The sequence below is a fragment of the Crocuta crocuta genome, unplaced genomic scaffold (genome assembly GCF_008692635.1).
Source record: "Crocuta crocuta isolate KB4526 unplaced genomic scaffold, BGI_CrCroc_1.0 scaffold31, whole genome shotgun sequence".
Taxonomy (NCBI): Eukaryota; Metazoa; Chordata; class Mammalia; order Carnivora; family Hyaenidae; genus Crocuta; species Crocuta crocuta.
In genome coordinates this window covers 452,452-478,304 of record NW_027528362.1, presented here as the reverse complement: position 1 = coordinate 478,304, position 25,853 = coordinate 452,452, and the positions used below count along the sequence as shown (strand labels likewise).

The window sequence follows — 25,853 nt, the reverse complement described above, 5'->3', positions numbered from 1 at the left end:
CTCTCTCTCTCTCTCTCTCTCTCTCTCTCTCTCTCTCTCTAACTATCTATCAAAAATAAATGGACTTTAAAAATTAAAAAAAAAAGAAACACCATTATACTCACAGTTAACACTTTACTACAGCAGAGCAGTGCGGGTTGAAATGAGCAAGGCAAAGGGACGCCGAGGGCGGACCAGACCCACAGCCTCCAGTTGTCCTCTCCCGGTGCCTTCGGCAGACGGAGCCTTTTTCTCCCAGCACAGACGTGACCGTGCACGCGGAGCACGGCCAGCGAGGGAAGCTCCCTCAGACTTGGTGCCCACGGTGTTTGTAGGGCAGTGGCCGCCACGGTGCTTACCTTTGCCTCCAGCCCCTCGGGAAGTTCAGCTGAGACCTTGTGGTCCACAGTCCCGGGAGAGCTGCGCTGTTGGCGTAGACCATTTGGTGTTGCCTGAGGCCGGACACGGTTACGTCCCAGGAGCCTGGGGCAAAGGGTCTCCCCTTTCCCTGAGCAAGACTGTCCTGAGATCCCACAGCTAACTGAGAAGAGAGCGCAGATCTGACGGGAGCATGCGGCCCTCCGAGCCCAGGTGCTCACCCCTCCTGTAACAGCCTGTCCCGCAGCCACCAGAGGGCCGCCTCCCGGGCGCCTTTCGCAGCAGATAAAACAAAAAGAACGCTCAGTCGGTTAAGCATCCGACTTTGGCTCAGGTAATGGTCTCATGGTGGGTCTGAGCCCCACATCGGGCTCTGTGCTGACAGCTGGCTCAGAGCCTGGAGCCTGTTCCAGATTCTGTGTCTCCCCCTCTCTCTGACCCTCCCCTGCTCATGTTCCCTCTCTCTCTCAGAAATAAATAAAACATTAAAAATTTTTTTAAAATGCATTAATATAAACAACAAGTCATACTCGTTTGTTACCAACTTTTTGATGTTATCTTACTAGGCAAATACTGCATAAGGGGATTGGTTAATTCAACATAAACTGAGACAATACAGTCAGAATTTTCTCTCAGCAGGAAATAGACCATTCAGTAGAAACTTAGTGCTGTGTCTGTGTAAAGGTCTTGCTCTACCACATGGCCAAAGGTAATACCATCTCTGAAATAATAGTTTCCTTCTCTTTGGAATATTGTTCCTTTCCCTCAAAATGTTTCTTTTTGAAGGTTTTAGTGATTTACAGTGTGACAAATCATAAGTGTGCAGGTTTGATGAATTTTTACAAAGATAAAAACACCTATGTAACCAGCAATTAGATATAGAAACAGAAATTACTAGGACCCTAGATCCTTTCCTTCCAACTTTCAAAATGTACTTCCTCTCCTTCGAACATTTGATGAATGGTACCTGCGTAGGGAATATTCCTTTCTTGACCACACAGTCTGAAGTTCCAGTCGCTTCTGATTATTCACTCTGCTTCCCTTCCCTTTTTATTTTTTCCTAGCACTGTCTTCATCCACCCACCACCTCTAAAATAGAAGCCTCATGAGGGCCATGATTTGTTTCTGTTTTGTTCATATCTGTATCCCTAGGGCCTAAAATAATGCCTGGCACATAGCACATGCTCAGTAAGGGTGGAGCCCAGTGCAGGGCTTGAACTCATGATCCTGAGATCAAGACTGAGCTGAGATCAAGAGTCCATCGCCTAACTGAGCCACCCAGGTGCCCCTCAATGAAAATTTTAATACATATTTGCTGAATTAAAAAGTTTTTCTAATTTCTCCTAATACGTATTTTTTTAATTTTGAAATCAAAACTGATTCTCAACTGTTCGTGCCATAATTACAACATTGTAATTCATAGATAAAACCAGTGCTTACACTAAGGAACATAATTTAAATCTACATTGTTCTTAGAAAAGCAAGGAGAAAATTTAAGTACATAAGCAACAGCTAGCTACACATGAGAACTGGTAACAAAAAGCAAACTCTCTGTGTACTAACCCATCTTTCCCCACCCCTTTACCATCCATCCCTCTCAGGTGGGGCTCATGAACCAAACTTAGTTAGCCAAGCTGTATATTTCATTAGCTGCTCTAGTTTCAACAGAGTAAGATACTGTAAGTCTCTAAGACTCTGAATCAAATATGGAATATTCACACCCACAGCGACTACCCTGTATTTTTAATCCTTGAATTAGTTATAAATCTCAAACATGAAACTCATATGAGAGCCTAATTCATCAATTTACAGCTCATTTTGTGGTTTTTTTTTTTGCACACCCTCTTCATGTTGTAACTGTCTGACCAGCCAGTATGTTGACATAAACTGCTTGATGCGTTGATGCTCCAGGATCCACATGCTTTTCCTTGTATAGTCCGGCTTTCTTAAGTCAAACAGTAGTAGTAAAAACTAAGGGAACATTTATCATAGTTAATAAGTTTGTTAGTTAATATGGTATACCTGTTTTTTAATGTCATTAGATTATATAGTTTTACATATACTTGTATTTTGAAATTTGTCAGCATTTTCCTATTCCTCATTAACAGGTATAAGTTGTAGAAGTAGTTTAGCTATTTTACCATTTTGTAATAATTTATAGTAAGCGCTTTAAAATGTTAATTTTTTCTCTACAACAAAAACAACTTTCTCCTCCTTGAACCTATTCTTTGATTCGTGCGTGTACATTTTCAGGAGGTGATTCCTCACATGGCCGAGGAGTATGGGTTCCAGTACGAACTCGTGCAGTACAGGTGGCCCCGCTGGCTTCATGAGCAGACTGAAAAACAGAGGATTATCTGGGGCTACAAAATTCTTTTCCTCGATGTCCTTTTTCCCCTAGCAGTGGACAAAATCATTTTTGTTGATGCTGACCAGGTAATAAGATTAATTGTGTTTTCAGTATTACTTAAACGATTTTTGCACTTCTCTGAGTATAGGGACTCAATTCATATTGCTGGTGTTCATTATTGACTTCGTTGCCCTGCTACATATATGTGTAAGACATGAATGCGATATATAAGGAAAGTATCTTTAAAAAAAAAAAAAAAAAAAGCCTGACAGAATTTCAGGGGGAAATCAAATGTATCACAAGAAGTACCATTTATTATTTAGGACATGGCAGTTTTCTGTCAGAAGTAGAAGTTTATTGATTTAGGTAATTAAAAATAAATACTGATATTAGTCATAGTAAAAGTAGTTGTGTGAGTTCCTATGAATATGAGCTGTTTGCTTAAGATGATCTATTTCTTCTTGCTGAAAAAGTTGGCAATTACAGCTCTCCTCTCTTGCTTGTACCTCCCACAGGATTCTCGGGCCTTTAGCCAATAGCCAAATCCTCGTCAACCTTCCACTTAAGAGGAAAAATGTTCCAAATGTGTCCCCCCAAAACCCATTATGGTACCTGGCTTTCAAAATTTATATATCCAAAAATTAGGACTTTTACCCTTTCTTTCTTGCATTGCATGCCTTTGTAATCATTAATGGGGAAAAAATTAATTGAATACACAGGATCTTTAAGAAGAGTAAATAATAAAGTTATATAAATTAAGTACACAAATTAGTATTGAGGACAAAAGTATATTTTCAAATCCTATATTAGAATTTACCTATATTAGAATTTACTTATATTGGGGTGCCTGGGTGGCTCAGTCGGTTAAGCATCCAGCTTCAGCTCAGGTCATGATCTCACATTTTGTGGGTTCGAGCCCCGCGGCGGGCTCTGTGCTGATAGCTCAGAGCCTGGAGCATATTTCAGATTCTGTGTCTTCCTCTCTCTCTGACCCTCCCCTGCTCATGTTGTCTCTCTCTCTCAAAAATAAACAAAACATTAAAAACAAAAAAAGAATTTACTTATATTGTTAACTATATTACTGTTTTTGTATTATTTCCCAGTTGATAAATATGAATCATTATCCTTAAAAACTAAGAAAACCGGAAAATGTGGGCAATGAACTAAACGTTTCAAAACATAAGGTCTAACACAAAATGTACTTCTCATACCCTCCCCCAGCTTACACAGCTACATTGTCCAGCAGGCTAGAGTCTATTAAACACTGGAACATACTAATGTTATTTCATTAAAGCCATTGAGGACAATTAAGAGGTTTTTCTTTATCATTCAGACTAGTATTTGCCAATATAGAATACTGGAGATTTATCATAAAAATGATTTTGAATTATTAATCCATACTCTGACAAACTAAGAGCAATGAACTTGTGAAATATTTGATTTCTTTCCAAAATAAATATTGTTTAAAAAAATCTTAAGGTGACATAACAGACTATTCTTACTAATGAGTAAGATCACTGTCCTATAGACTAGGCATATGCATTTTACAGTTCTTTTCATCTGTACGGACAAGAGAAAAGGGAACTTCGTAAACTCCCTACTGCCTGAAAGAGCTGTGAGGCGGGGCGCCTGGGTGGCTCAGTCGGTTAAGCATCTGACTTCAGCTTGGGCCATGATCTCATGGTTCGTGAATTCAAGCCTGATGTCGTGCTGTATGTGACAGCTCAGAGCCTGTAGCCTGCTTTGGATTCTGTGTCTCCCTCGTCCTCTGCCCTTATCCCCCACTCACACTCTGTCTCTGTCTCTCTGTCTGTCTCTCAAAAACATAAACATTGGGGGGGAGAAAAAGCTGTGAGGAAAACACAGTTCTCTATTTCTGCAGTCAGGTGATGATTTGAGATTCACATAAAAAGGGCTTATTATAATAACATAATATTATTTTATAGTCTTCATCAGAGAAACTATTTTAATTATTTAGATTGTAAGACATGACCTAAAAGAACTCCGAGATTTCGATCTGGAGGGAGCGCCTTATGGGTATACCCCATTTTGTGATAGCCGCACTGAAATGGATGGGTATCGTTTCTGGAAAAAGGGATACTGGGCATCACATCTTTTAAGAAGGAAATACCATATCAGGTAAGAAAATCCATACTCTTAATTTTTAGTAACCAAATAACTTACTGAATCTCAATACTCCCATTTTCTTAGAAATCAGACAGTTATGACAACCAATTAGTGTGTATTACATGCTGGTCATTCTTACGAGACTTTACATACATATATATATTTTTAAACATAGACTCATCTCTTTTTTTTTTTTAATCTTTATGTATTTATTTTAACAGAGAGTAAGAGCACAAGCAGGGGCCAGGCAGTGGGAGGGGGAGAGAGAGAATCCCTAGCAAGCTCTCTGCTGTTGGTGCAGAGCCCAACATAGGGCTCAGTCCCACAAACCGTGAGCTGAAATCAAGAGTCAGATGCTTAACCAACTGAGCCATCCAAGCATCCCAAGACTTTACATACATTAACTTATAAAATTTCCATGACAACCTTTTGAGACACTGTTATCATCGCCATTTAGTAGATTTGGAAACAGAGGCGTGCAGCATTCACGTAACTTGCCCAGGCTTATGCTGTTAGTGTATGACTGAGCCAGGAGCTAAACCCCAGACATAGGACTCAGGTGAGAGGCTCCTACCCACCACAGAAGACCTAAACTGGTTTGTCATATAACAAAACGAACCTTCTGCCTTCAAAGATGTTGTTTTGTGGAGCCATGGGTTTCATGGTATCTTGGAAAAACCTGAGGTGACCCTAAGAGGATATGGCTCCTAACAGTACTGGAAGAAACTTCACACCCCTTGGAAACAGTTTTATACATTGGGAGAAAATTTAAGAAAGGATTTGTTATTATTAGACACAGGGATATCTAAAGTCAGTCCCATTACTGCAGAAAGTCACTGGGGCAAAGTCAAAATACATGAACAACATGGGCCACCAGAGACTGTTCACTTTGCAGTGCCTTGTATGTCGTGGATCTCAAGAAGTTCAGGAGAATTGCAGCCGGTGACAGGCTCCGGGGCCAGTACCAAGCTCTCAGTCAAGATCCAAACAGTCTTTCAAACCTAGATCAGGTAAGTAAAATGTTCATAGACTCATTTTCAGTGCGCAGACACAGGCTGCTTGTGAACTGTAAAACCTTATGTTTTCAGCCTCTCTCTCCCTTTCCTACAAGTCTGTATTGGATGTCTCGACTGTCTCGACTTATGTATACTTTCTTCACTTTCAGCTCAGCATTTTCAAAACTGATCAGTTTAAAAAAAAAAAAAGGGGGGGGCGCCTGGGTGGCTTAGTCGGTTAAGCGTCCGACTTTCGCTTAGGTCATGATCTCTCGGTTCATGGGTTCGAGCCCTGCGTTGGGCTCTGTGCTGACTGCCAGCTCAGAGCCTGGAGCCTGTTTCAGTCTGTGACTCCCTCTCTGACCCTCCCCTGCTCCCTCTCTCTCGCCCCTAGAAATAAATAAAACATTAAAAAAAAAAAAACTGATCAGTTTTATCTTTACTTTTCCATCCTTAGGCTTCTTCGTCCCACTACATGCCCCGTCTTATTTACCGTGATTTTTACTTCCTTCCATTATCATTTAAACATGTCTCTATCTCTGATCTTTAAGACTCTTTTCATCCTGTGTCCCACCTGGCTACTGCCTTACATTTTGTTACCCCTGATAAACACCTTTTTTCTCGTTATCCTACTGATTTCCAGATTTGCTTAACCTAATGATACGACCTAGAACATCCTAGAAGCACAGCTTCCCCAGGAAGGTCACAGGGACTGAGGATAAGCAGGGTCACTTCTCCTTTGCCCCTTGGACCCGTGTAATTCTTCCACGTGGTGACACAGTTCCATATAATGGTTAGTGATTTAGGACATAATGCTGCATCTAAAGGACAGCACCTCCCTTTCCAGGGTATTGTCTCCAAGGTAGCACCTCTCCTGTGCCTTCAGTAAATCATTCTATTGCTCTGTCAGGCCAGCAGCTTCTGGGTGGTCAGGTGTGTGATGGGACCACAGATCTCTTGGTCGTGCGCCCTCTATCAAGTTTCTTTGCTGTAAAGTGGGTCTCTTGGTCTAATGCAATATTATCCTATCTCCATGGATAGTTGTAGAAGCACTTGGATAATGGTGCGAAGTCTCTGAGAGCAGGAAGGGCAAAGCCATACACAGCATATGTGTATATTTCTGTTCTAAAGAATCTCTGTCACTACTTGCTTAGAGAGGTTCTGAACTAGTCAGCTTGCCACCCAACAGCTGATTAGTCTTTGCAAAGTGCCGCATCAGAACTCAGTGTTTGTCTCTAATGTTGCCAGCCGTAAGAGCTACATCAGCCCTGGTTTAGCAGAGCTCAGGCTTTTGGATCCACACGTGATCCCATTTCTGCCAGTGTTGACTCCTCCCCTCATGTACCCATTGCACCTTTGGGGTGGCCTGTGACCAAGACCGGTGTGCGTCAGCAGGACGCAGCACACTGTGTGACCATCTGGTGCTGCTTCCGTGCGAATGCTTTCTGGTGAATATNTGTCTCTAATGTTGCCAGCCGTAAGAGCTACATCAGCCCTGGTTTAGCAGAGCTCAGGCTTTTGGATCCACACGTGATCCCATTTCTGCCAGCGTTGACTCCTCCCCTCATGTACCCATTGCACCATTGGGGTGGCCTGTGACCAAGACCGGTGTGCGTCAGCAGGACGCAGCACACTGACCATCTGGTGCTGCTTCCGTGCGAATGCTTTCTGGTGAATACGTAACATGCATTACACACAGATCTTGACAGTTGTTGCCATCCCCATAAGCTCTTACCCGGAATTCCTTGTTCTTAATCTTCCTTTATGCTCACCAATCAGCCAAGCCATCCACCATTTCACTTGAGTTTATTTCCATTTTGGCCTTAGACTACTTCTCTTTAGCCTAATGATAAGGTCCATCATCTGAAGAAATTAAAAGAGTTCTTAGAGCTAAATTCGTAGCACTAAATATCCCTATTAGAAAAGAAAAAAGGTGTCAAGCAACCTCTGCTTTCTGCCTAGAAACTAGAAAAAAAAGAGCAAATTAAAACTAAAGTAAGTGGAAAGAGGGAATAATTAAGATTAGAAATCAATGAGATGAAAACTGATATGTTTTCATAGATTTTCTTACGATGCCAAAGCTGGTTCTTTGAGAAAATTAATAAAACAGAAACCTCTGGTTAGACTGATCAGAAAAATGTTTAATGAAAGACACAAATCACTATATAGAAGTGAGAACGTGACAGCGCAATATCTATAGATATTGAAAGGGTAATGAGGGATTGTTACAAATAAATGTATGGTAATATATTCAACAACTTTTTTTATTTGTTTTGTTTTTTTAACTACTAAGGGTTCAATACATTTATTGGTTTTGCATTGCTGTAAAAACACCACACAAATCAATTTTAAACAAAAAGACTAACAAAAAATCCATTGTCATATATGTAAATGTATATCCAAGACTTTTGTGAAGAAAAGTAAAACGTCTTATACAAGAATATAAAAGGAACTTAGATAAATGGATATATAATCTTCAGTGATGAAAAGACTAATATCAGAAAATACACATTTTGTTAGCCTATATGTGCAACAGAACTATGATTTGGCTTAATATAGAAACTTTGATGAAGTGGGCGAACTACTGAAATGCACTCACAATAAAATAGTCTGAGTCAATTGTGTCAATTGAGAAAATTATGTTTAGTTTAATCTCCATTTAAATCTCTCTTCAGTGATGAATCCCACCAAACATTAAAGAAAGAAATAATACCAGTTTTACTCATTCTAGAACCAACATCACCTTGACATTAAGACCAGACAAAGAAATTATAAGAAAGGAAGGTGACAGACCAACATTCCACATGAACAGATGTAAAAGTCTTTAATAAAATCTTGGAAACCAAATCCAGCAATATATTTATTAAAAAGACCCTATGTCATAACTAAACTAATAAACCAGAGTTTATTCTACTTTAGAATGTCAGTGTAATTCACTATATTAACAGACCAAAAACAAGAAAAACCATATGATCATCTAAATAAATACATAAGAGCATTTGATGTATCCAACATCCATTCCTAATGAAAACTCTCCACAAAGTAGGACAAGAAGGGCACTTCCTCAACCTGACAAAGGACACCTATGAAAAATCTATAGCTAACATCATACTTGACAGTGAAAGACTGAATACTTTCCCCCTAAGATCAGGAACAAAGCAAGGATATCCACTCATCATTTCTATTCAGCACTGTAGTAGAGATACTAGATAGTGCAGCAAGGCAAGAAAAATAAAAGCATCTGGATTGGCAAAGAATAAGTAACATTTTAGGGCACCTGGGTGGCTCAGTCGGTTGAGTGTCTGACTTTGGCTCAGGTCATGATCTCGTTCTGGGTTTGAGCCCCACGTCGGGCTCTGTGCTGACAGCTAGCTCAGAGCCTGGAGCCTGTTTCAGATTCTGTATCTCCCTCTCTCTCTGACTCTCCCCGGCTCATGCTATCTCTCTCAGAAATAAATAAAACCATTAAAAAAAGAAAAAAAAAGGAGTAAGTAACTTTTTTTTTAGATGATAGAGCCACCTATGTAGAAAATTCTCTATAATCTACTGAAAAGATATATGTTAAATATATTTAGCAAATCTGTAGATAGAAGATCAACATATGAAAATCAGTTCTGTATTTCTACATACTAGCAACAGTTGGTAATAGAAAGTAGAAAGATGATAGTATTTTTAATAGTGTTTTTAAAATTAATGACTTTGAATGATCCAGGCCTAGAGACTGAAAACTACAAAACACTGTTGAGAGATTAATGATCATCTAAATAACTATTAGATTTACCTTGCTCATGTGTCCGAATATGTAATACTGTTAAGATATGATTTCTCCCCTAACTGATCTCTAGATTTAATGTTACTCTAACAAAAATATAGGGTTCTTTTTTTTCCTATAGGCTTTCTTGGGGAAGCTGACAAATTTGATTATAAAGTTCATACAGAAATGCAGTAGACCTTATATAGCCAAAATGGCTTTGAAAAAGAACAAAGTTTGAAGACTTATTTTACCTGATTTCAAGACTTGATATAAAGCTACTATAATCAAAACAGTGTGGTGTGGTATACAGATAAATAATTCAATCCATAATCAGAATAGAGATTTCAGAAGTAACCATACATTTGGACAATTCACCTTTTTTTTTTTAATTTTATTTATTTATTTTGAGAAAGAGCACAAGCAGGGGAAGGGCAAAGAGAGAGAGAGAGAATAGAATCCCAAGCAGGCTCCACACTGTCAGTACAGACATTGGGCTCAATCCCATGAACCTTGAGATCATGACCTGAGCTGAAATCAAGAGTTGGACGCCTGACCGACTGAACCACCCAGGCACCCCTGAACAACTGACTTTTTGAGACAGATCTGAAGGCAGCACAGTGGACAAAGGTCGGCCTTTTAAACAATTGGTGCTGGAGCTACTAGACATCCATATAGAAAGCGAAACACAAAGAATCTGTGACACATACCATATATGAAAACTGGCTCAGAACACCATAGGTCTAAAGATAAAATGTAAGACTATAAAACTTTAGAAGATAGGATAGAATATAAATCTCTATGGCTTTGGTTGATACAGAGATGTTTTTAGACTGTTAAAAGTGTGATTCACAAAAGAAAATAATTTATAAATATATAAAAGAACTCTTGAAACTTACTAATAAAGAAAATCATTTTTAATTAGATTTTAACAGACCCTTAACCGAAGATGATGATCAAGTGGTAATAGACCCACTATTATGGGGTGGGTAAAGATCATTGCTAAAGATGAAAGATGCTAAAGATCATTAGTCTTCGGGGAAATGAAAAACTACAGTGAGTAATTCCACACACTATTAGGATGATTAATATTAAAAAGACTGACCATACTAAGTGTTGACAAGGATGTGCTAGAACTCGCTTGTGTTGCCAATGAGTATGTAAAATACTATAACCATTTTGAAAAACAGTCTGGGGATTTCTTAAAATTTAAATTTATACCTACCATATGACCCGTTGTTTTCTTTCAAGGGAAATGAAAGCATATATATCCACACAAATACTTGTGTCTGGGATAGTAGCAGCTTTATTTGTAAAATCCAAATCCTACAGCAATCCTGTATTCATTATGTGTTGCTACCCAGTGACTGACTTGAAAACCTAGCCGCTCACAGTAACTGGGTCGGGAATCTGGGCCTGACGTTGCTGGGTATTCTGCTCCGCAGTCCCTCATGACGCTGAAGTCTGTGGACCCACGGGTTGCCGTCTAATCTGAAGACTCAACTGCGGTGGTCACTCACGTGATTGTGGGCAGGATTCAGAGGGTTTTGTCACCTATGAGGCTCATTTGCCATTTAAACTTGCTTTAACCCAGGTGCCAGCAGTCTCTGCTTCGAAAGCCCTGCGTGTGCAGAAATGTGAGAATTCTCCCAGAGCATTGTTTCCCAATAGAGAAATGAAAGCTCACCTCCACATCTGGAGAGCATGGTGATGGCTGCCATAAACCGCAAGAGCAGGCATGGTGTGGGTGACCAGTCGCCGTGTTTCAGGGCAGCTAGAGGCAGCGAGGCTGCCTGCTTAGGGGGAATGAAGAGCGGTGGGTTTCTGGGCTTTCTGCTTCATTCCTGACACAAGGGGTAAAGTGCTGGGCAACTGTGGGCACAGTTCTAGTACATGGATTCATTGTGATGCAAGATGATTGGGTCAGATCAGTATTTACTAGCTTAAAATTAGATATTTTAGATCTGTGTATATCTTTTTGGACCTGTTTTTAATTTAATTGACCTCATCAACCACATTCCCTCTGACTCTAATTTCTGTACCTCTTTGTTTAAATCGTTTTTTTCTATAGGATCTTCCCAATAATATGATTTATCAAGTCGCCATTAAGTCTCTTCCTCAAGACTGGCTGTGGTGTGAAACCTGGTGTGACGATGAATCCAAACAGAGAGCCAAAACAATCGATCTGGTGAGTGTGTGTGGTCATTTGTATATAAGCCAGTGTGAAAATGTTCAAATAGAAGTATTTTCTCTTTTACAAATGGAATGGCACACATACGGCACACTGCTGCTTAGTCTGTTCTTTACTGTTATATTTACTTAGGTGGCCCAAGTACAGGGCTGTGTCAGGGGGCCCCCAAGACCACCCCCAAGTTTGCTGCATCACAAGAGGACTCGCAGGACTCAGAATATCATCATCCTCGTGGCTCTGCTTTATTCCAGTGGGTACAGAGCAAAAGGGAAGGGCATATGGGGTAAAGTCCAGAGAAAGCCAGATGCAGCTTCCAAGGGCCTGTCCCCGTGCAGCCTCCCGGGGCAGGCGGAGTCCCGTAAGCCGCCAGGAATTCCACGCACACGGGCAGTGTCGTCCACCAGGGAAGCTTATCAGGAGCCCAGGATTCTTACTGAGGGCTGCTGTCGTAAGCACGCCCCTGCCTGTCACATACCAGGCACCTAACACTCGAAACACTGATAATTGCCGACAACCAGAAGGAAAGCAGGTGTGTAGCATAAACCGCGTGGTCGGCACAGGTTCGGCAGCTGAGCCACCTTTACCAGGAATGGCAGGAACACTCCTGAAACCCACGTTCCCGGAGGGCAGCCAGGGGCCCTCCTCGCAGGCAGGCCTTTCCGCGGAGAGCGACCTCAGGCTTGCCGGGCTCCTCTCTCTCTCGCACGGGGCCCTCTGAGGGAAAGGCCGCGAGCCGCTGAGCTGTTCCTGGATTCGCTGTCGTCATAACACGCGTCAGTATGGTTCTCCTGCCAGGAGTGCTCCCAGATGAAGCTAACCAGTGGACTCTGTGTCTACTTGAATTACCCTATGCGTGTCTGGTTGTTTCCTTCCTTTTGAGGAAATTTTTAAGTTTTTAATTTTAAGCAGTTAATGCTACGCAGTTAAATTTTCAGCCATTTAACTATACTATCTTTCTCCTTAGACATGAAATATTTCAAACGAATATACTGTACAGCTATCTTGAACTTACATTCCAGTACTATATTGTCTTTAATAGTCATAAGGTATCCTCATTCTTTTTCTGACCGTATTGCTTTCTGTGCTAATTTAAGTTTAAAATAATTATTTATAAGATCCTCAGTTAAAAATAAACTATCAAAATATTAGCATTCATACAGTTTTGAACAAAATAAGAGAGGACAGTAAAATCTAGAGACAATCTCTAGGCACGTGTCGAAATGTATAGGAAAGTGGTAGCACGCCAGCTTGTCGGACTACAGGCAACGGTGATGGGAAGTAGCAGAAACGAGATGGCTTTGTTAAGAAGAAAGTAAGGGGATTTTCTAAAGAGAGGTCAGGAACATTGCTGAACATACCTCGTAAGATGTTGCGGTTGTGCTGTGACATACAAGGTTCTGACTCATACATTAGTGACATCGGTCTTCTTGGGACGTTGAACACTTAGGTTAGCATGAGCTAACTATAACATCCCCAGATTAAAGTGGTGCCACCCTCACCCACATCCAGATCTAAGTGGGGGTTGTCAGCAAGTAGCGTCCCTGTCCGTCAGGACTCAGGAACCAGCCTCCGTCCATCTTGTGGCTCCTTCTTCCTCTGAGGTGCTGTCATCGTCTGTACCCATCAGAAGCTGATGTGTCCAGTATGGCAGCCACTTGCCTTGTGTGGCCATTGAGCACTTAAAATGTTGCTAATCTGAATGGAGATGTGAAGTATGAAATACTAGATTTTGAAGACTCAGTACAATAAAAAGAATGTAAAAATGTCTCTTACTAATATTTGTACTTATTACATATTGACTGATAGTATTTTTGATATATTTATATGTGTATTTTACCTGTTCCTTTTATACTTTTATATGTGGCTACTAGAAAATTTTAAATTGCATATGTGGTTTCCATCATATTTCTGTTGGGTGGTGTTGATCTGGAGGGGAGGGAAAGAGTATGAGGAATGCTTCCTGACTCCTAAAAGCCAATGCCTCTTGGTGCATTGGTCCTGTGGCCACATCTAGATGTAAGAGGAGCTAAGAAATGTTATTCCTGGATGGGCAGCTACTTCTTAGTGATGGGTCTACGTAGAAAAAAGATGGCATAAATTTTGTGGACAGCTAGCCATTCCTCCCACAGAAACTCTTAAAAATGAGAGAACTTGCAAATTTGGGCCAACTTCTTAGGGAAAAAGTTAAGGGAGTTAAGACAAATCCCAAAGAAATGGCCTAATGAAGAGGGAAAAGTGTGATTAATGGTATCGAAGGTAAGAATGAGAGCATTTATGAATACCGTGATACTACCTCAGCTCTGTTTCAGTCATCCTGGGCACTATTGACATTTGGGACCATGTAATTCATTACTGCGGGGGCCTGTGCTGGGCACTGGCTCACCTTTAGTAGCATCTCTGGCCTCACCCGCTAGGTGGCAGTAGCACCACATCACCCCCCAGTCATGACACCCAAAAATATGTCCAGACCTTGCCAAAGCTCCCCTGAAGGGCACGATAGCCCATTTAAGCACCACCATATAGATTGTAGGGGGGGGAATTGCAAGACAAAAACTGAAGGGAAACAGTATTTTAATAGTTTCTGACAGAATTAAAATGAAAGAAAATAGTTCCATTATCTTCACTTTATTTATTATAGAGCATAATGCCTTTAAGGTTAATTTCTGCAAAGAAATCCTCTTTCCCCACTTACTTCAGGAATATATTACTATAGAAAAAGACCCACAGTGCAGTGAACTGAAAATATTTGATGAGGAAGGGGTTAAAGACAGCAGGCTTATGGCCCATATGTAACCAGTAGCTTTCCTGTAAGGAATTAAGGAGAAAGCAAGTTGCAGCAACTGCAAGATGATGTCGCATGGAAGTGAGCTTCAAGATGTGTTCTCTATTAATGCCTTGTAAAGAGCAAATGGGATGCTTCTGGAACTTTGTGACATTTGTGCACTTCCTACGGTGCTTCATCTCTGAGTGGGGGTCCTTCACATCACTCAGCCCCACCCCCTGGGGGTTGTCATTGGCCTCTCTCCTCACAACTCACATCCAGCACGTTAGCATCTTGTCGGCCGCACGGTCACATATATCCAGGGTCAGGTTCGTCCCCTCCTGTACACTTTGCCTTTTGACCTTTTAAGTTCCCAAGAAACCCCATAGCAGGACCAGTTGTTCACTGCGTCGTTTACATTGATCAGGTATCCGTGGAACCATGGAGATTCTTATTTCAGCTTCCTCCCGTGTGATGAAGCACTAAGATCCTGACCCCCCTCCACCCCCACCCCCCCACACACACCCAGTTAAGAGAACTGTATGGGTCTCACTACTGGTCAGCAAAGAGTTGGACCTGAGAGAACGGAGGAGCTGTGCGCATTGTTACCCTGCTGTGTCCGTCAGCTGGGCCGGTTAATGTGCTTAGACGGGAGGTGTGTACACTACTCTGAATTTCGCACCTATCAGTATCTTGACACATGAGTTCCAGTTAACTGAATTTTAATATCATCACGGTTGCTAATTAGAAACAAAGGCACATGAAGGGGAAGGAATGCTTTTGCTAAAGAAACTCCAGGAATTTCTGAAGACTAACCAATACATTTGTGGAAAACGTGAAGTATACATAAGCCAGATTTTAGTCCAAAGAAAAGACAGGAAAATACTTATTAATATACTATGTTATGTTCTTTTACAAAATGCTCATGTAATTAGATCTTTTGTCAAAACATTTTGCAGAAGTGTTTGACAGACTCCTTGTTAACCATCAGAATGTTTTTAAACAATTTTTGTTTCAATTTCTGATTGAGGTATTTGCATTAAAAACTTACTGCTGACGTAAACTTTCACTTGGAATTTCACTTGATCCTTCCCCTGCTAAACTCAGTTTAGTACTTTTATTTTTTAGCACTTTAAACATTTAGTACTTAGGGCTCTGCTTTTATAAAATTTGTTTTGTTTGCTCTAGTGACATAGTAATGTCCTCAAGTAGTCCCTTTGTTTCCTGGACAGTGGTCTGTCCATCTTCCCTCCCTCCCTCCCTCCCTCCCTTCCTTAATTGAAGCATAATTAACATACAAGGAAAATAGTTTTTCATTAACCACATTTTATTTAAACTTTTAGTGCAATAATCCCAAAACCAAAGAACCCAAGCTAAAAGCTGCTGCCAGGATTGTCCCAGAATGGGTGGAGTATGACACTGAGATACGACAACTGTTAGATCACCTTGAAAACAAGAAGAAAAATGGAGGTAAGCCATCATTCTGTGGTGGTGTCTGAATCGTGTTGCCTGAAGCGAAATAATAATAGATTACAAACTCTTTTCTTGATGAATTTATTAAACGATCAGATGAGAATTTCTTTCAGAATATTTGTGACATTATTAAGAATTTCATTTTTATGTGGATTTAATTAACTCAAATTTAAGACATGGATAGAGAATCTCTTCCCCCATGGATGTAACTTCAATTCATATCACCACATAAATGGGTGTTAAAGCATTAGCCTCCTGACACAAGAGGCAGAAAATAAAAGTAGAAAAAATACTGTCTTTAAGATTACACCAAACTTGCCAAATGTGACAATCCAAGCCCTGAGGTTTAGTGAAAGATTCACATAGAGGCTGGAACTGTTACCTCCTATCCCCTAAATTAATCCCAGAGGGGATATGATTTCCCGTGTGTTCCTGGTCCTGGTGACCCTAGTCAGGGCCGGAGGGTGACTGGGACTAGATTTGTTTCTGTTTCTAAGCTTAAAACGTGGCTACCTAGGCATTTCATACTCTACATTAAAGCTTCAACAAGTGAGTGTTGAATATTCTGTTAAACCTGGTATAAATATCTTGATCACCCCCTAATTCTCTTTCCTCATCAGTGCCTCGTTCTCTCAGTCTTTCTTTATTCTTTTTTAAAAATAGCACTGTGGGGCGCCTGGGTGGCTCAGTGGTCGAGCGTCCGACTTCAGCTCAGGTCATGATCTCACTGTGCATGAGTTCAAGCCCTGCGTTGGGCTCTGTGCTGACAGCTCAGAGCCTGGAACCTGCTTCAGGATTTGTGTCTCCCCTTCTCTCTGCTCCTCCCTCACTCATGCTCTGTCTCTGTCTCTCAAAAATAAACATTAAAAATAGCACTGAGCTCCTCCAAAGAGTGTTAGAGACTTTAAAACAGGTTGTATTAATCCTCAACAATAATTCTTTCCAGTGATTCAGAATATATTCTTATTTTCCTCAGCTTTATTTTTTCTAGAAGGTGAAATGTTAAATATAAACCTTAAAAATGTACGATATAAGGGTGCCTGGGTGGCTCAGTCAGTTGAGTGTCTGACTCTTGATTTTAGGTCATGATCTCATGGTTTGTGGGTTCAAGCACTGCATCAGGCTCAGTGCTGGCAACATGGAGCCTGCTTGGGATTCTCTCTCTCTCTGCCCTTTCCCCACTCTCTCACTTGTGCAAGCACATGCACGTGCACTCTTGCACTCTTTCTCAAATAAACTTAAAATATATATGTAAACATTCTTACATAAGCATGAAATTGTGTTTCATCTTGACTTTTTGTATTCCTTAACAAAACCAATGCAGTTATTTTCTGAGAGGTTCAGTATTTAAAACACATCCATGTTGGGGTGCCAAGCTGGGCTCTGTTCTGACAATGTGAAGCCTGCTTGGGATTCTCTCTCTCTTTCTCAAAGGCAAAATGAAGCTAGGATGCCCATCAACTCCACATTTTTGTCACTTAACAAAATCATGTACAGAGGCCCCTGGGTGGCTGTCAGTTAAGCGTCCAACTTTGGCTCAGGTCATGATCTCACCGTTTGTGGGTTCAAGCCCCACGTCTGTCTCTGTGCTGACAGCTCAGAGCCTGGAGCCTGTTTCGGAGTCTGACCCTCCCCTGCTCACGCTGTCTCACACTCTCTCAGAAATAAATAAAACATTTAAAAAATTGTTTTAAAAAATAAAACACATCCATGTTTTGTTAATAATTTATTTTTTTAATGTTTATTTTTAAAGAGAGAGAAAGTGTACAGGGGAGGGGCAGAGAGAGAATCCCAAGCCCAGTATGGTAGGGCTCCATCTCATGAGCTATGAGATCATGACCTGAGCTGAAATCGAGGCAGATGCTTAATTGACTGACCACCAGGTGCCCCTATTTTTAATTAATAATTTAAATATTTTAAGACACCATTTCAGTTCAGAGGATTCTGTAAGTGATGTGAATCAACTGTTTAAAAGGGAGTTGAAGAAGACAGAAAAGGAGGTTTTGAAAGAGGAACAAAGGAAGACCGAAAGGAAACTGTACACAATTACCTCAAAATTTTTTAATGAACAGAACATGGAGATGAAATGTTTCTCTTATCAAATTGGTAAGAGTTAAAGGTTTAATAATACCCAGGGTTAGTAAGGGCATTGACTCATAGCACTCATAGATATACAGTAGCTGTATAAATTAAGGAAATTTTTCAGTGTATGTCTATGTGTGTCTTTTGACTCAGTAATTCACTTTAAGAGGTTTACATTTAAAAAAAAAGAAGTGAGGGGCACCTGGGTGGCTCAGTCAATTAAGCATCTGACTCTTGATTTCCGCTCAGGTTGTGATCTCTCAGTTTATGAGTTCGAGCCCTGTGTTGGGTTCTGTGCTGACAGTGTGGAGCCTGCTTGGGATTCTCTCTCTCCCTCCCTGCCTCTCCCTCCCTCTCTTTCCCTCCCTCCCTCTCCCTCCCTCTCTCTGCCCCTCTTCTACTCAGGAGCACTCTCTCACACACACTCTCTTTCTCTCTCAAATAAATAAGAGAAATATGTATACATGTTCATTATGCCATTGTTTTTAATAATGAGATAGAAATAATTGGTCCATTAATAGAAGATTGTGTAAACAGCACATACAATGAAATATTGTAGTCTTTCAAGAGAATTGAGATAAATGTATTTTGTGGATAGCATATTTTAAGTCAAAAATGGAGTGATATTTGTAACATAATTGGCCCCATCTTAAATAAAAATGACATGTTTATGTGTTTATGTATATACATATGTATGTGCAAAAAAAAGAGAAGTTTTACAAAAGATTATATTTTTTACTTAATTTTGAATCACAAATGTCTGTTATGAACATGAAAACAACATGGAAGTACTATATATAGAATAAAATTGGAAGACTTCTTTTACTCAAAAACAAAGAGGCAATCATTCNCCAGCGTGCAGACGTCCTCACCCCACACGGACACTAGACCCGTTGGATGGGGGTCTGCCCTGATGGTGTCATTTTCACCTCATTACCTCTGTAAAGACTGTATCTCCAAGCAAGGTCACATTCCAGAGTCCTGCAGGTTAGAGTGAATCTTGGTGAAACAGCATTCAACCTGTAACATGAATGGAGTTGAGAATCTGGTCATATGTTTAAGGGCCATTTGTAATTTCTTCTGCTTTTCAGCTGCTTATTCTTATCTTTTGCTCATTGTCTAATACTGGAAAAAATTGGATGATCTTTATTTCAGAGATTTCTGTTGCTGCCTTTACACCAAATTCCTGTATGAGTTATGTCTCATTTGGCACATTTTTTATCCTGTTCTGTTTGTCTCTGTCTCTACATGTGCCTATTGCATACTTTTTTAATTATTGAAGATTTATAGCATGTTTTCAAACTGAGTAGGGCTCATCTGCTCATTACTACTTCATTATTGTTGTTTTCCTGGTTTTCTTGTGTATTTTTCCATATAAGCTTTAGAATCATCTAGTTCCAGAAATTTTTCAGTTTTTCTTTTTTGGTGTGGGGTAGGGAGGAGGATGGAGGGAAGATTACATTAAATTTATTACATAAATTAGGGACTGTTGACATCTCTGTGAAAACTGTTCTTTCTATATGTTCAGTTTCAGTTTTATATTTGTCAAGGATCATAACATTTTAATCATATAGGTTTTATACATATATTTTTAAACTTGTTCCTAGGTATTTCATCTTTATTATAAATGGGATTTTCTCTTACAATGTATATTACTGGCATTTGCTTGTACATAGAAAGATTGTTTTCTGCCTATGAATTTTTATTTCTATGATCATACTGAATTCCCATATTTTTTATAGTAATATTTCCATTTATTCTCTTGATTATTTCCCCCCCAGGATTACATATATAGCTTATCTGCAAACAAAAATGTTTTTTCCTCTAATCATTACACCTCACATTGCTTTTTCTTGTCTAACTGCTTTGGTGGTTATAGCTAATATGTTACATAACAGTGGTGTGTTAGGCTTTTTTTTTCTCACCTTGTTTGGCAACCTTCTGTGTTTCCCTGGTAAGATATTAGCCTTGGACTAAAAAGTTTACCTATTGAGGAAATATCCATAGATTCCTGTTGTAGTAAATGTTTTTATCAAGAATGAGTTGCATTTTGGGGCACCTGGGTGGCTCAGTCAGTTAAGCACCCAACTTTGGCTCAGGTCATGATCTCACGATTTGTAGGTTCAAGCCCCACATCAGGCAGGCTCTGTGCTGACAGCTCAGAGCCTGGAGCCTGCTTCAGATTCTGTCTCTCTCTCTGACCCTCCCCTGCTCATGCGCGTGCTCTCTCTCTCTCTCTCTCTCTCTCTCAGAGGAAAAAAAAAAGAATGAGTTGCATTTTATCAACCACATCTTCAAAAAAAATAGAAGTGACTATATGGTTTTTATATTTGACTTATTAATATCATAGATTATATTAATAGGTTTTCTAGTACTGAATCATTCCTATGTTCCAGGAACAAACTCAGCTTGGTCATGACCTATTATTCTTTATTTTTACTTTTTTTAAATTAAGATATAATTTATAACTATAACATTATACTATTTTCAGGTGTATAACATGATTCATTATTGGTATATATTGTGAAATTATCACAGTAAGTCTAATTAATATTCATTACCAGAATAGTTATGTTTTTCTTGTGATGAGAACTTTTAAGATCTCTTTGCAACTTCCAAATATACCATATAGTATTGCCCACTATAGTCACCATACTCTGCATTACTCCCTATTACTTGTTTAATAACTAGAAGTTTGTACCTTTTGACCCCTCACCTCTTTTTGTCCACCCCCGTCCTCACTCTGACAACCGCTAATCTATTCTCTGTGTTTGTGAGCTCCGTAGTGGTTTATTTTAGACTCCTTATATAAGTGAGCTCATACAGTATTTGTCTTTCTCTGTCTGACATTTCATTTAGCATACTTCCTCAAGGTCCATTCATGTTGTATACAAATGGTAGGATTTCCTTCTTTTTGTGTAATTTTTTGAGGAACTGCCACATGTTTTCCATCGTGGCTGCAGCAATTTACATTCCCATCAACAGTACACAAGGGTCCCCTTTTCTCCACATCCGTGCTAGCACTTCTTATAGTTTGTCTTTTTGATAATAGCCATTCTGTGGGTATGAGATGATATCTTACTGTTGACCTATTTATCTGTCTTTTTTGGGAAAATATGTCTTCAGAGCCTCTGTCCATTTTCTTAATTGGATTGTTAGTTTTTTGATTTTGAGTTGTAGGAGTTCTTTTTATTTTTTGGGTGTTACCCCTAATCAGATATATGGTTTCTTTGTTCTGCAGAAACTTTTTAGTTTCATGTAGTCCCAGTTGTTTACTTTTGCTTTTATCCTTTGCTTTTGATGACAAATACGAAAAATCATTGCCAACACGAATATCAAGAGGCTTACTATGTTTTCTTCTAAGAGGTTTATAGTTTCAGGTTTTGAGTCTTTAAACCATTGTGAGTTAATCTTTGTGTTTGGAGTAAGAATGAGGCAAAGTTTCATTCTTTTGCAGATTTCACAGTACCGTTTATTGAAGAAACTGTACTTCCCCCCCCTTGCCCATTTTTGGCTACTTTCTCATAAATTAATTGACAGTGTATGTGTGACTTTATCTTAGGTCCCACCATTCTGTTTCAGTGATCTGTGTATCTGTTTTTATGGTAGTATCAAACTGTTTTGATTACTGTAGCTTTGTGATATAGTTTGTTTTTTCTTTTTTTTGGTTTTAGAGAGAGAGCGGCATGAGAGGGCATGCCCATGAGGGGCAGAGGAAAAAAAGAGAAGCAGGGCTCACACAGAGCAGAGCTTGTGTTCACTGAAGCAGGGTTCATGCTCACCTGAAGTGGGCTTGAGTTCACCCAAAGCAGGGCTCAAACCCATGAATCATGAGATCATACCTGAGCCAAAGTCAGATGCTTAATGACTGAGCCACCCAGGCACCCCTGTGATGCAGTTTTAAATCAGTGAGCCTGATGCCTCCAGCTTCATTATTTCTCTATATTACTTTGGCTATTTGGTGTCATTTGTGGTTCTTTATAAGTTTTAAGGTTGTTTGTTCTATGAAAAATTGTATTAGAATTTTTATATGGATTGCATTAAACCATGAGATTGCTTAGGATAGTATGAACATTTTAACAATATTAATTCTTCCAGTCCACGAGCATGGAATATCTTTCCATTTATTTGTGTCTTCATCACTGTCTTACAGTTTTTAGGGGACAAGTCTTTTACCCCCTTGGTTAAATTTATTCCTAGGTATTTTATTCTTTTTGATATAGTTGTAATAGATTATTTTCTTAATTTTTCTTTCTTAAAGTTTTGTATTAGTGTATAGAAACAACAGATTTCTGTATATTGATTTTATGTCCTGTCACTTTACTGAATTAATTTATAGTTTTAACAGTTTTTTGGTGGTCTTTAGGGTTTCCTCTATATAATATCATGTTATCTTCAAATACTGACAATTTATGTCTATTCAACTTGGATGCATTTTCTTTTCTTGCCTAATTTCTATGGCTAGTACTTCTAATAGTATAGGTAGTATAGTACCTCTAATAGAATAGGTAGGCATTCTTATTCATGATCTGAGAGGAAAAGCCTTTAAAAGCTTTTTGCCATTGAGTGTGATGTTTGTTTTCTGTGGACTTTTCATAGATGGCCTTTTTTATGTTGAGGTACAGTCCCTCTATACCCACTTAGCTGTGAGTTTTTATCATACATGGATGTTGAGTTTTTTCAAATGCTTTTTCTGCATCCATTGAGATGATTTTATCCTTCATATTTTTGTTGTTTATCATGTTGATTGACTTGTGGATATTGAGCCATTCTTGCATCTCTGAAATAAATTCCACTTGATCTTGGTGTGTGATCCTTTTAATGTATTGTTGAATTCAGTTTGCTAATATTCTGAGGATTTTGTATCTTTATCAGGAATATTGGCCTGTAATTTTCTTTTCTTATAAAGTGTCCTTTTCTGGTTTTGGAATCTAGTTAATGATGATCTTATAAAATGAGTTTGGATGTGTCCTTCCTTGTCTGTTGTTTGGAAAAGTTAAGAAGGACTGGTGTTAACTATTGCTTAAATGTTTGGTAGGATTCATCAGTGAAGCCATTTCATGTTGGACTTTTATTTTTCAGGAGGTTTTGATTACTGATTCAGTCTCAGGTTTGTTAAGGTATTCTATTTCTTCATGAGTCAATATATTCATGGTACGTTGTATGTTTTTAGGGACTTATTTCTTCTAGCTTGTCCCTGTTTCTTGGTACATAATTATTCATAGTAGTCTCTTAGGATCCTTTGTATTTCTGTGGTTATATTTCCTTTTTTATTACCTAATTTTCTCCTCTGTTCAGGGAAATTTTTTTTTTTACTTCTATTGGTTCTTTTTTAAGGGGGCAGTCACATCTTAATAATGTCTTCCCTAATCTCATTATTATTATTCCCTTTCTATTTTATTGTCTCTCAGGTAGAATCTAGTGAAGAAGAAACAGTCTACCATCTCAAATTGTGGATTAGGATGCATGTACATTGTACTTTAATTCATTACCACCTGAAAATATCATTCTGAATTCTCAGTGTTTTAAAATCAGTGTGTGACAGCTCAGTAATGCAGAAGAAACCATTTTGGTGTCTGAGAGTCTTCACTGATCCTCACATTTGTATCAGCTTATATCAGTATTTGAGTGCTCCCTCTCCCCGTCATAGACGCGGACCATATATGGCTTCTGCTCTATGTTGTGCCATTACATTAGTGATAGGCTATTTGTGCAAGGTGACTAATGTATCAATATATTTCAAGGCTTCAAATTGCCAGCATGCTAGGTAGGGTCCTTGTCCTCACAGACTCATGAAAGCTCCCTTGTAGCTGGTCAAATGTAAGTACCCATGATACAATAATGTACAGATAACTAATTTCATTTCACATAACGAAGCAAAAGGTCCTAACGAAACAAAAGGATGCTCAGCCAGCATCTCTGATTTTTCTGTATCTCTTACCTTGGTGACATTTGAGATAACTTGATATTTAAGATTTCAATCACTAAATAAACTTTCCTCCTCTACAGTTTTGACACATGACGAACTCTAGCACTGGCTTCTATGAGAAAGAAGAGGAAAGTATTTGCAAGAAATCTGCCACCTGCTGGGGAAGTGTGGAACTACTGCTAAGACTTGTGGACATTTCATTAAAGATCAGTGACATATTCTGCACTTTAAATATTATTTAAAAGTACATGTACTTAATGTATTGAATAAGTTTAAGTTATGTTTTTTAAATGACCATTGAGTATTTAAAACTACATTATTTCTTTTTCCTTATTGCTTAAGACACTGGGTTTTCACCCATTAAGGTGATATTTTGCCAGATAGCCCAGTAGAACATAATGGACTCGCTGGTCCTCCTGGGGATCATCAAACCATCTGTGTCTGTGTGTTCCAGCTCTTTACGCTTCTGTATTTGCCTGCTCTCAAAATGCACTTAAAATGGGAGAAACCTATGTTGTTTTTTTTTCTTCTGAGAAAGAAAGAGGACTTGTGGTAACCTCTGAATAATAAAAAAGCCCATTTATAACTTATTTTTAAATGAAAGGCATGTGGTACTGTAATCATTTATCTTAAACAATATGATGTTTTAATCCTATGCTGTATTTATATTTTCCTAATTTCTTAATGTTTCTAATTTTTATTTATATTATATTCATAGGCTTATGGAGATATGTATGTATTCTTTCAAAAGAAGTATAAAGAAGTATAAAAGTAGTCACTTCAGTAGAAACTAAGTTAAGAATATGAAGTTTGTTTTCCTGCTGTGTATTAATAATAGATGAGTAGGAATAGAATTTATTATTCAAGAACTATCCAGCTATTCTAGATCCAGGATCTTAGGAATGGAATGGAAGAGACCTCCGTGTCATTTGAATCCCAGCCTCTGAAGAAGCTGATTCAGTAGGGCTGAGCTGAGCATGGCGAATCGCGATTGCCTAGAAGGTCTCCACGTGCTCTCCTGACGAGTGCGGTGTGGGAAACGTTTAATGGAGGTGAGTCCGGGCCACCATGCCAGGCCCTTCCAAGGCCCCGTCCAGTGGAGCCTCAGGCCTGTTGGAACCCTGCAAGGCGACAGGAGCTGTCTGCTTCAGGAGACAGGCAGGTCCATCTGAGCTCCACGGTGAGCCAGAACCGCCCACTGCTGGTTTCCCCTGCTTCTGGAGCTCTGCTGACCCAGCCTGGCCCTTCTCTGTTCAGCAGCACAGCCCATAGAGTGTTTGCAAATCGCCCCCTGCTCCCAGCCACTTTCATTCCTAGTTAGACGTCACAAGGGCCCTCCCTTGGTTACTTGTTCTTGTCTGTGATCAAATGGAGTGTTTCAGGTGTGTCCTGCCCTGAGGGACCTAGATTATTCTAGACTGTTTGGTAAAGCTTATAGGTGAGAGACTAGGAGTGCTTAAGTAAGTCAGATGCTCCAGCCCAGCTAACCTGAGGTCTCTGTGGTGGGAGGGACAGAATCCCTAATGAGTGAGTGTAAGATGGTACCTATACTTCCTTGTCAGTCTGTTTTCACTTGCCTAAGAATTTTATGGGGAGAAGGATCGGGTAGGTAAAGGCACCTAATTCCCGTGCTCATTACTGACTATCTTCTCCAATATGCTGGATTCTGTATTTCACAGAACATAAGCTGAAATTGCAGAATAACATAAAGTCTCGATGCCCCCCCTCCCTAGTTTGTATCTTGTGACTTGAAGGGCACAGTGTACAAGTTTCATTTCCAGATGAGCGATAGCTTGTATTTAAAAATCCCAATTTAAGGGGTGCCTGGCTGCCTCAG

General features: G+C 39.5%; 1 protein-coding gene across 4 annotated transcripts in view; it reads left to right on the top strand.

Annotated features, from left to right (window-relative positions):
• The window catches only part of UGGT2 (UDP-glucose glycoprotein glucosyltransferase 2), a 160,517-nt gene extending 135,898 nt beyond the window's left edge, over positions 1–24,619 (top strand). For 3 of the 4 annotated variants that reach the window (XM_077753866.1, XM_077753865.1, XM_077753863.1), the window contains 6 exons: positions 2,611–2,793; positions 4,686–4,846; positions 5,730–5,844; positions 11,652–11,768; positions 15,876–16,002; positions 24,097–24,619. In XM_077753866.1, the coding sequence (XP_077609992.1) occupies positions 2,611–2,793; positions 4,686–4,846; positions 5,730–5,844; positions 11,652–11,768; positions 15,876–16,002; positions 24,097–24,119 (726 nt within the window). In that variant the 3' untranslated portion in view covers positions 24,120–24,619. Of the gene's footprint in view, positions 1–2,610; positions 2,794–4,685; positions 4,847–5,729; positions 5,845–11,651; positions 11,769–15,875; positions 16,003–24,096 lie in introns of those variants that run through there. The other variant, XR_013332606.1, reaches the window with a different exon arrangement.
• The last annotated feature ends 1,234 nt before the right edge of the window (positions 24,620–25,853 follow it).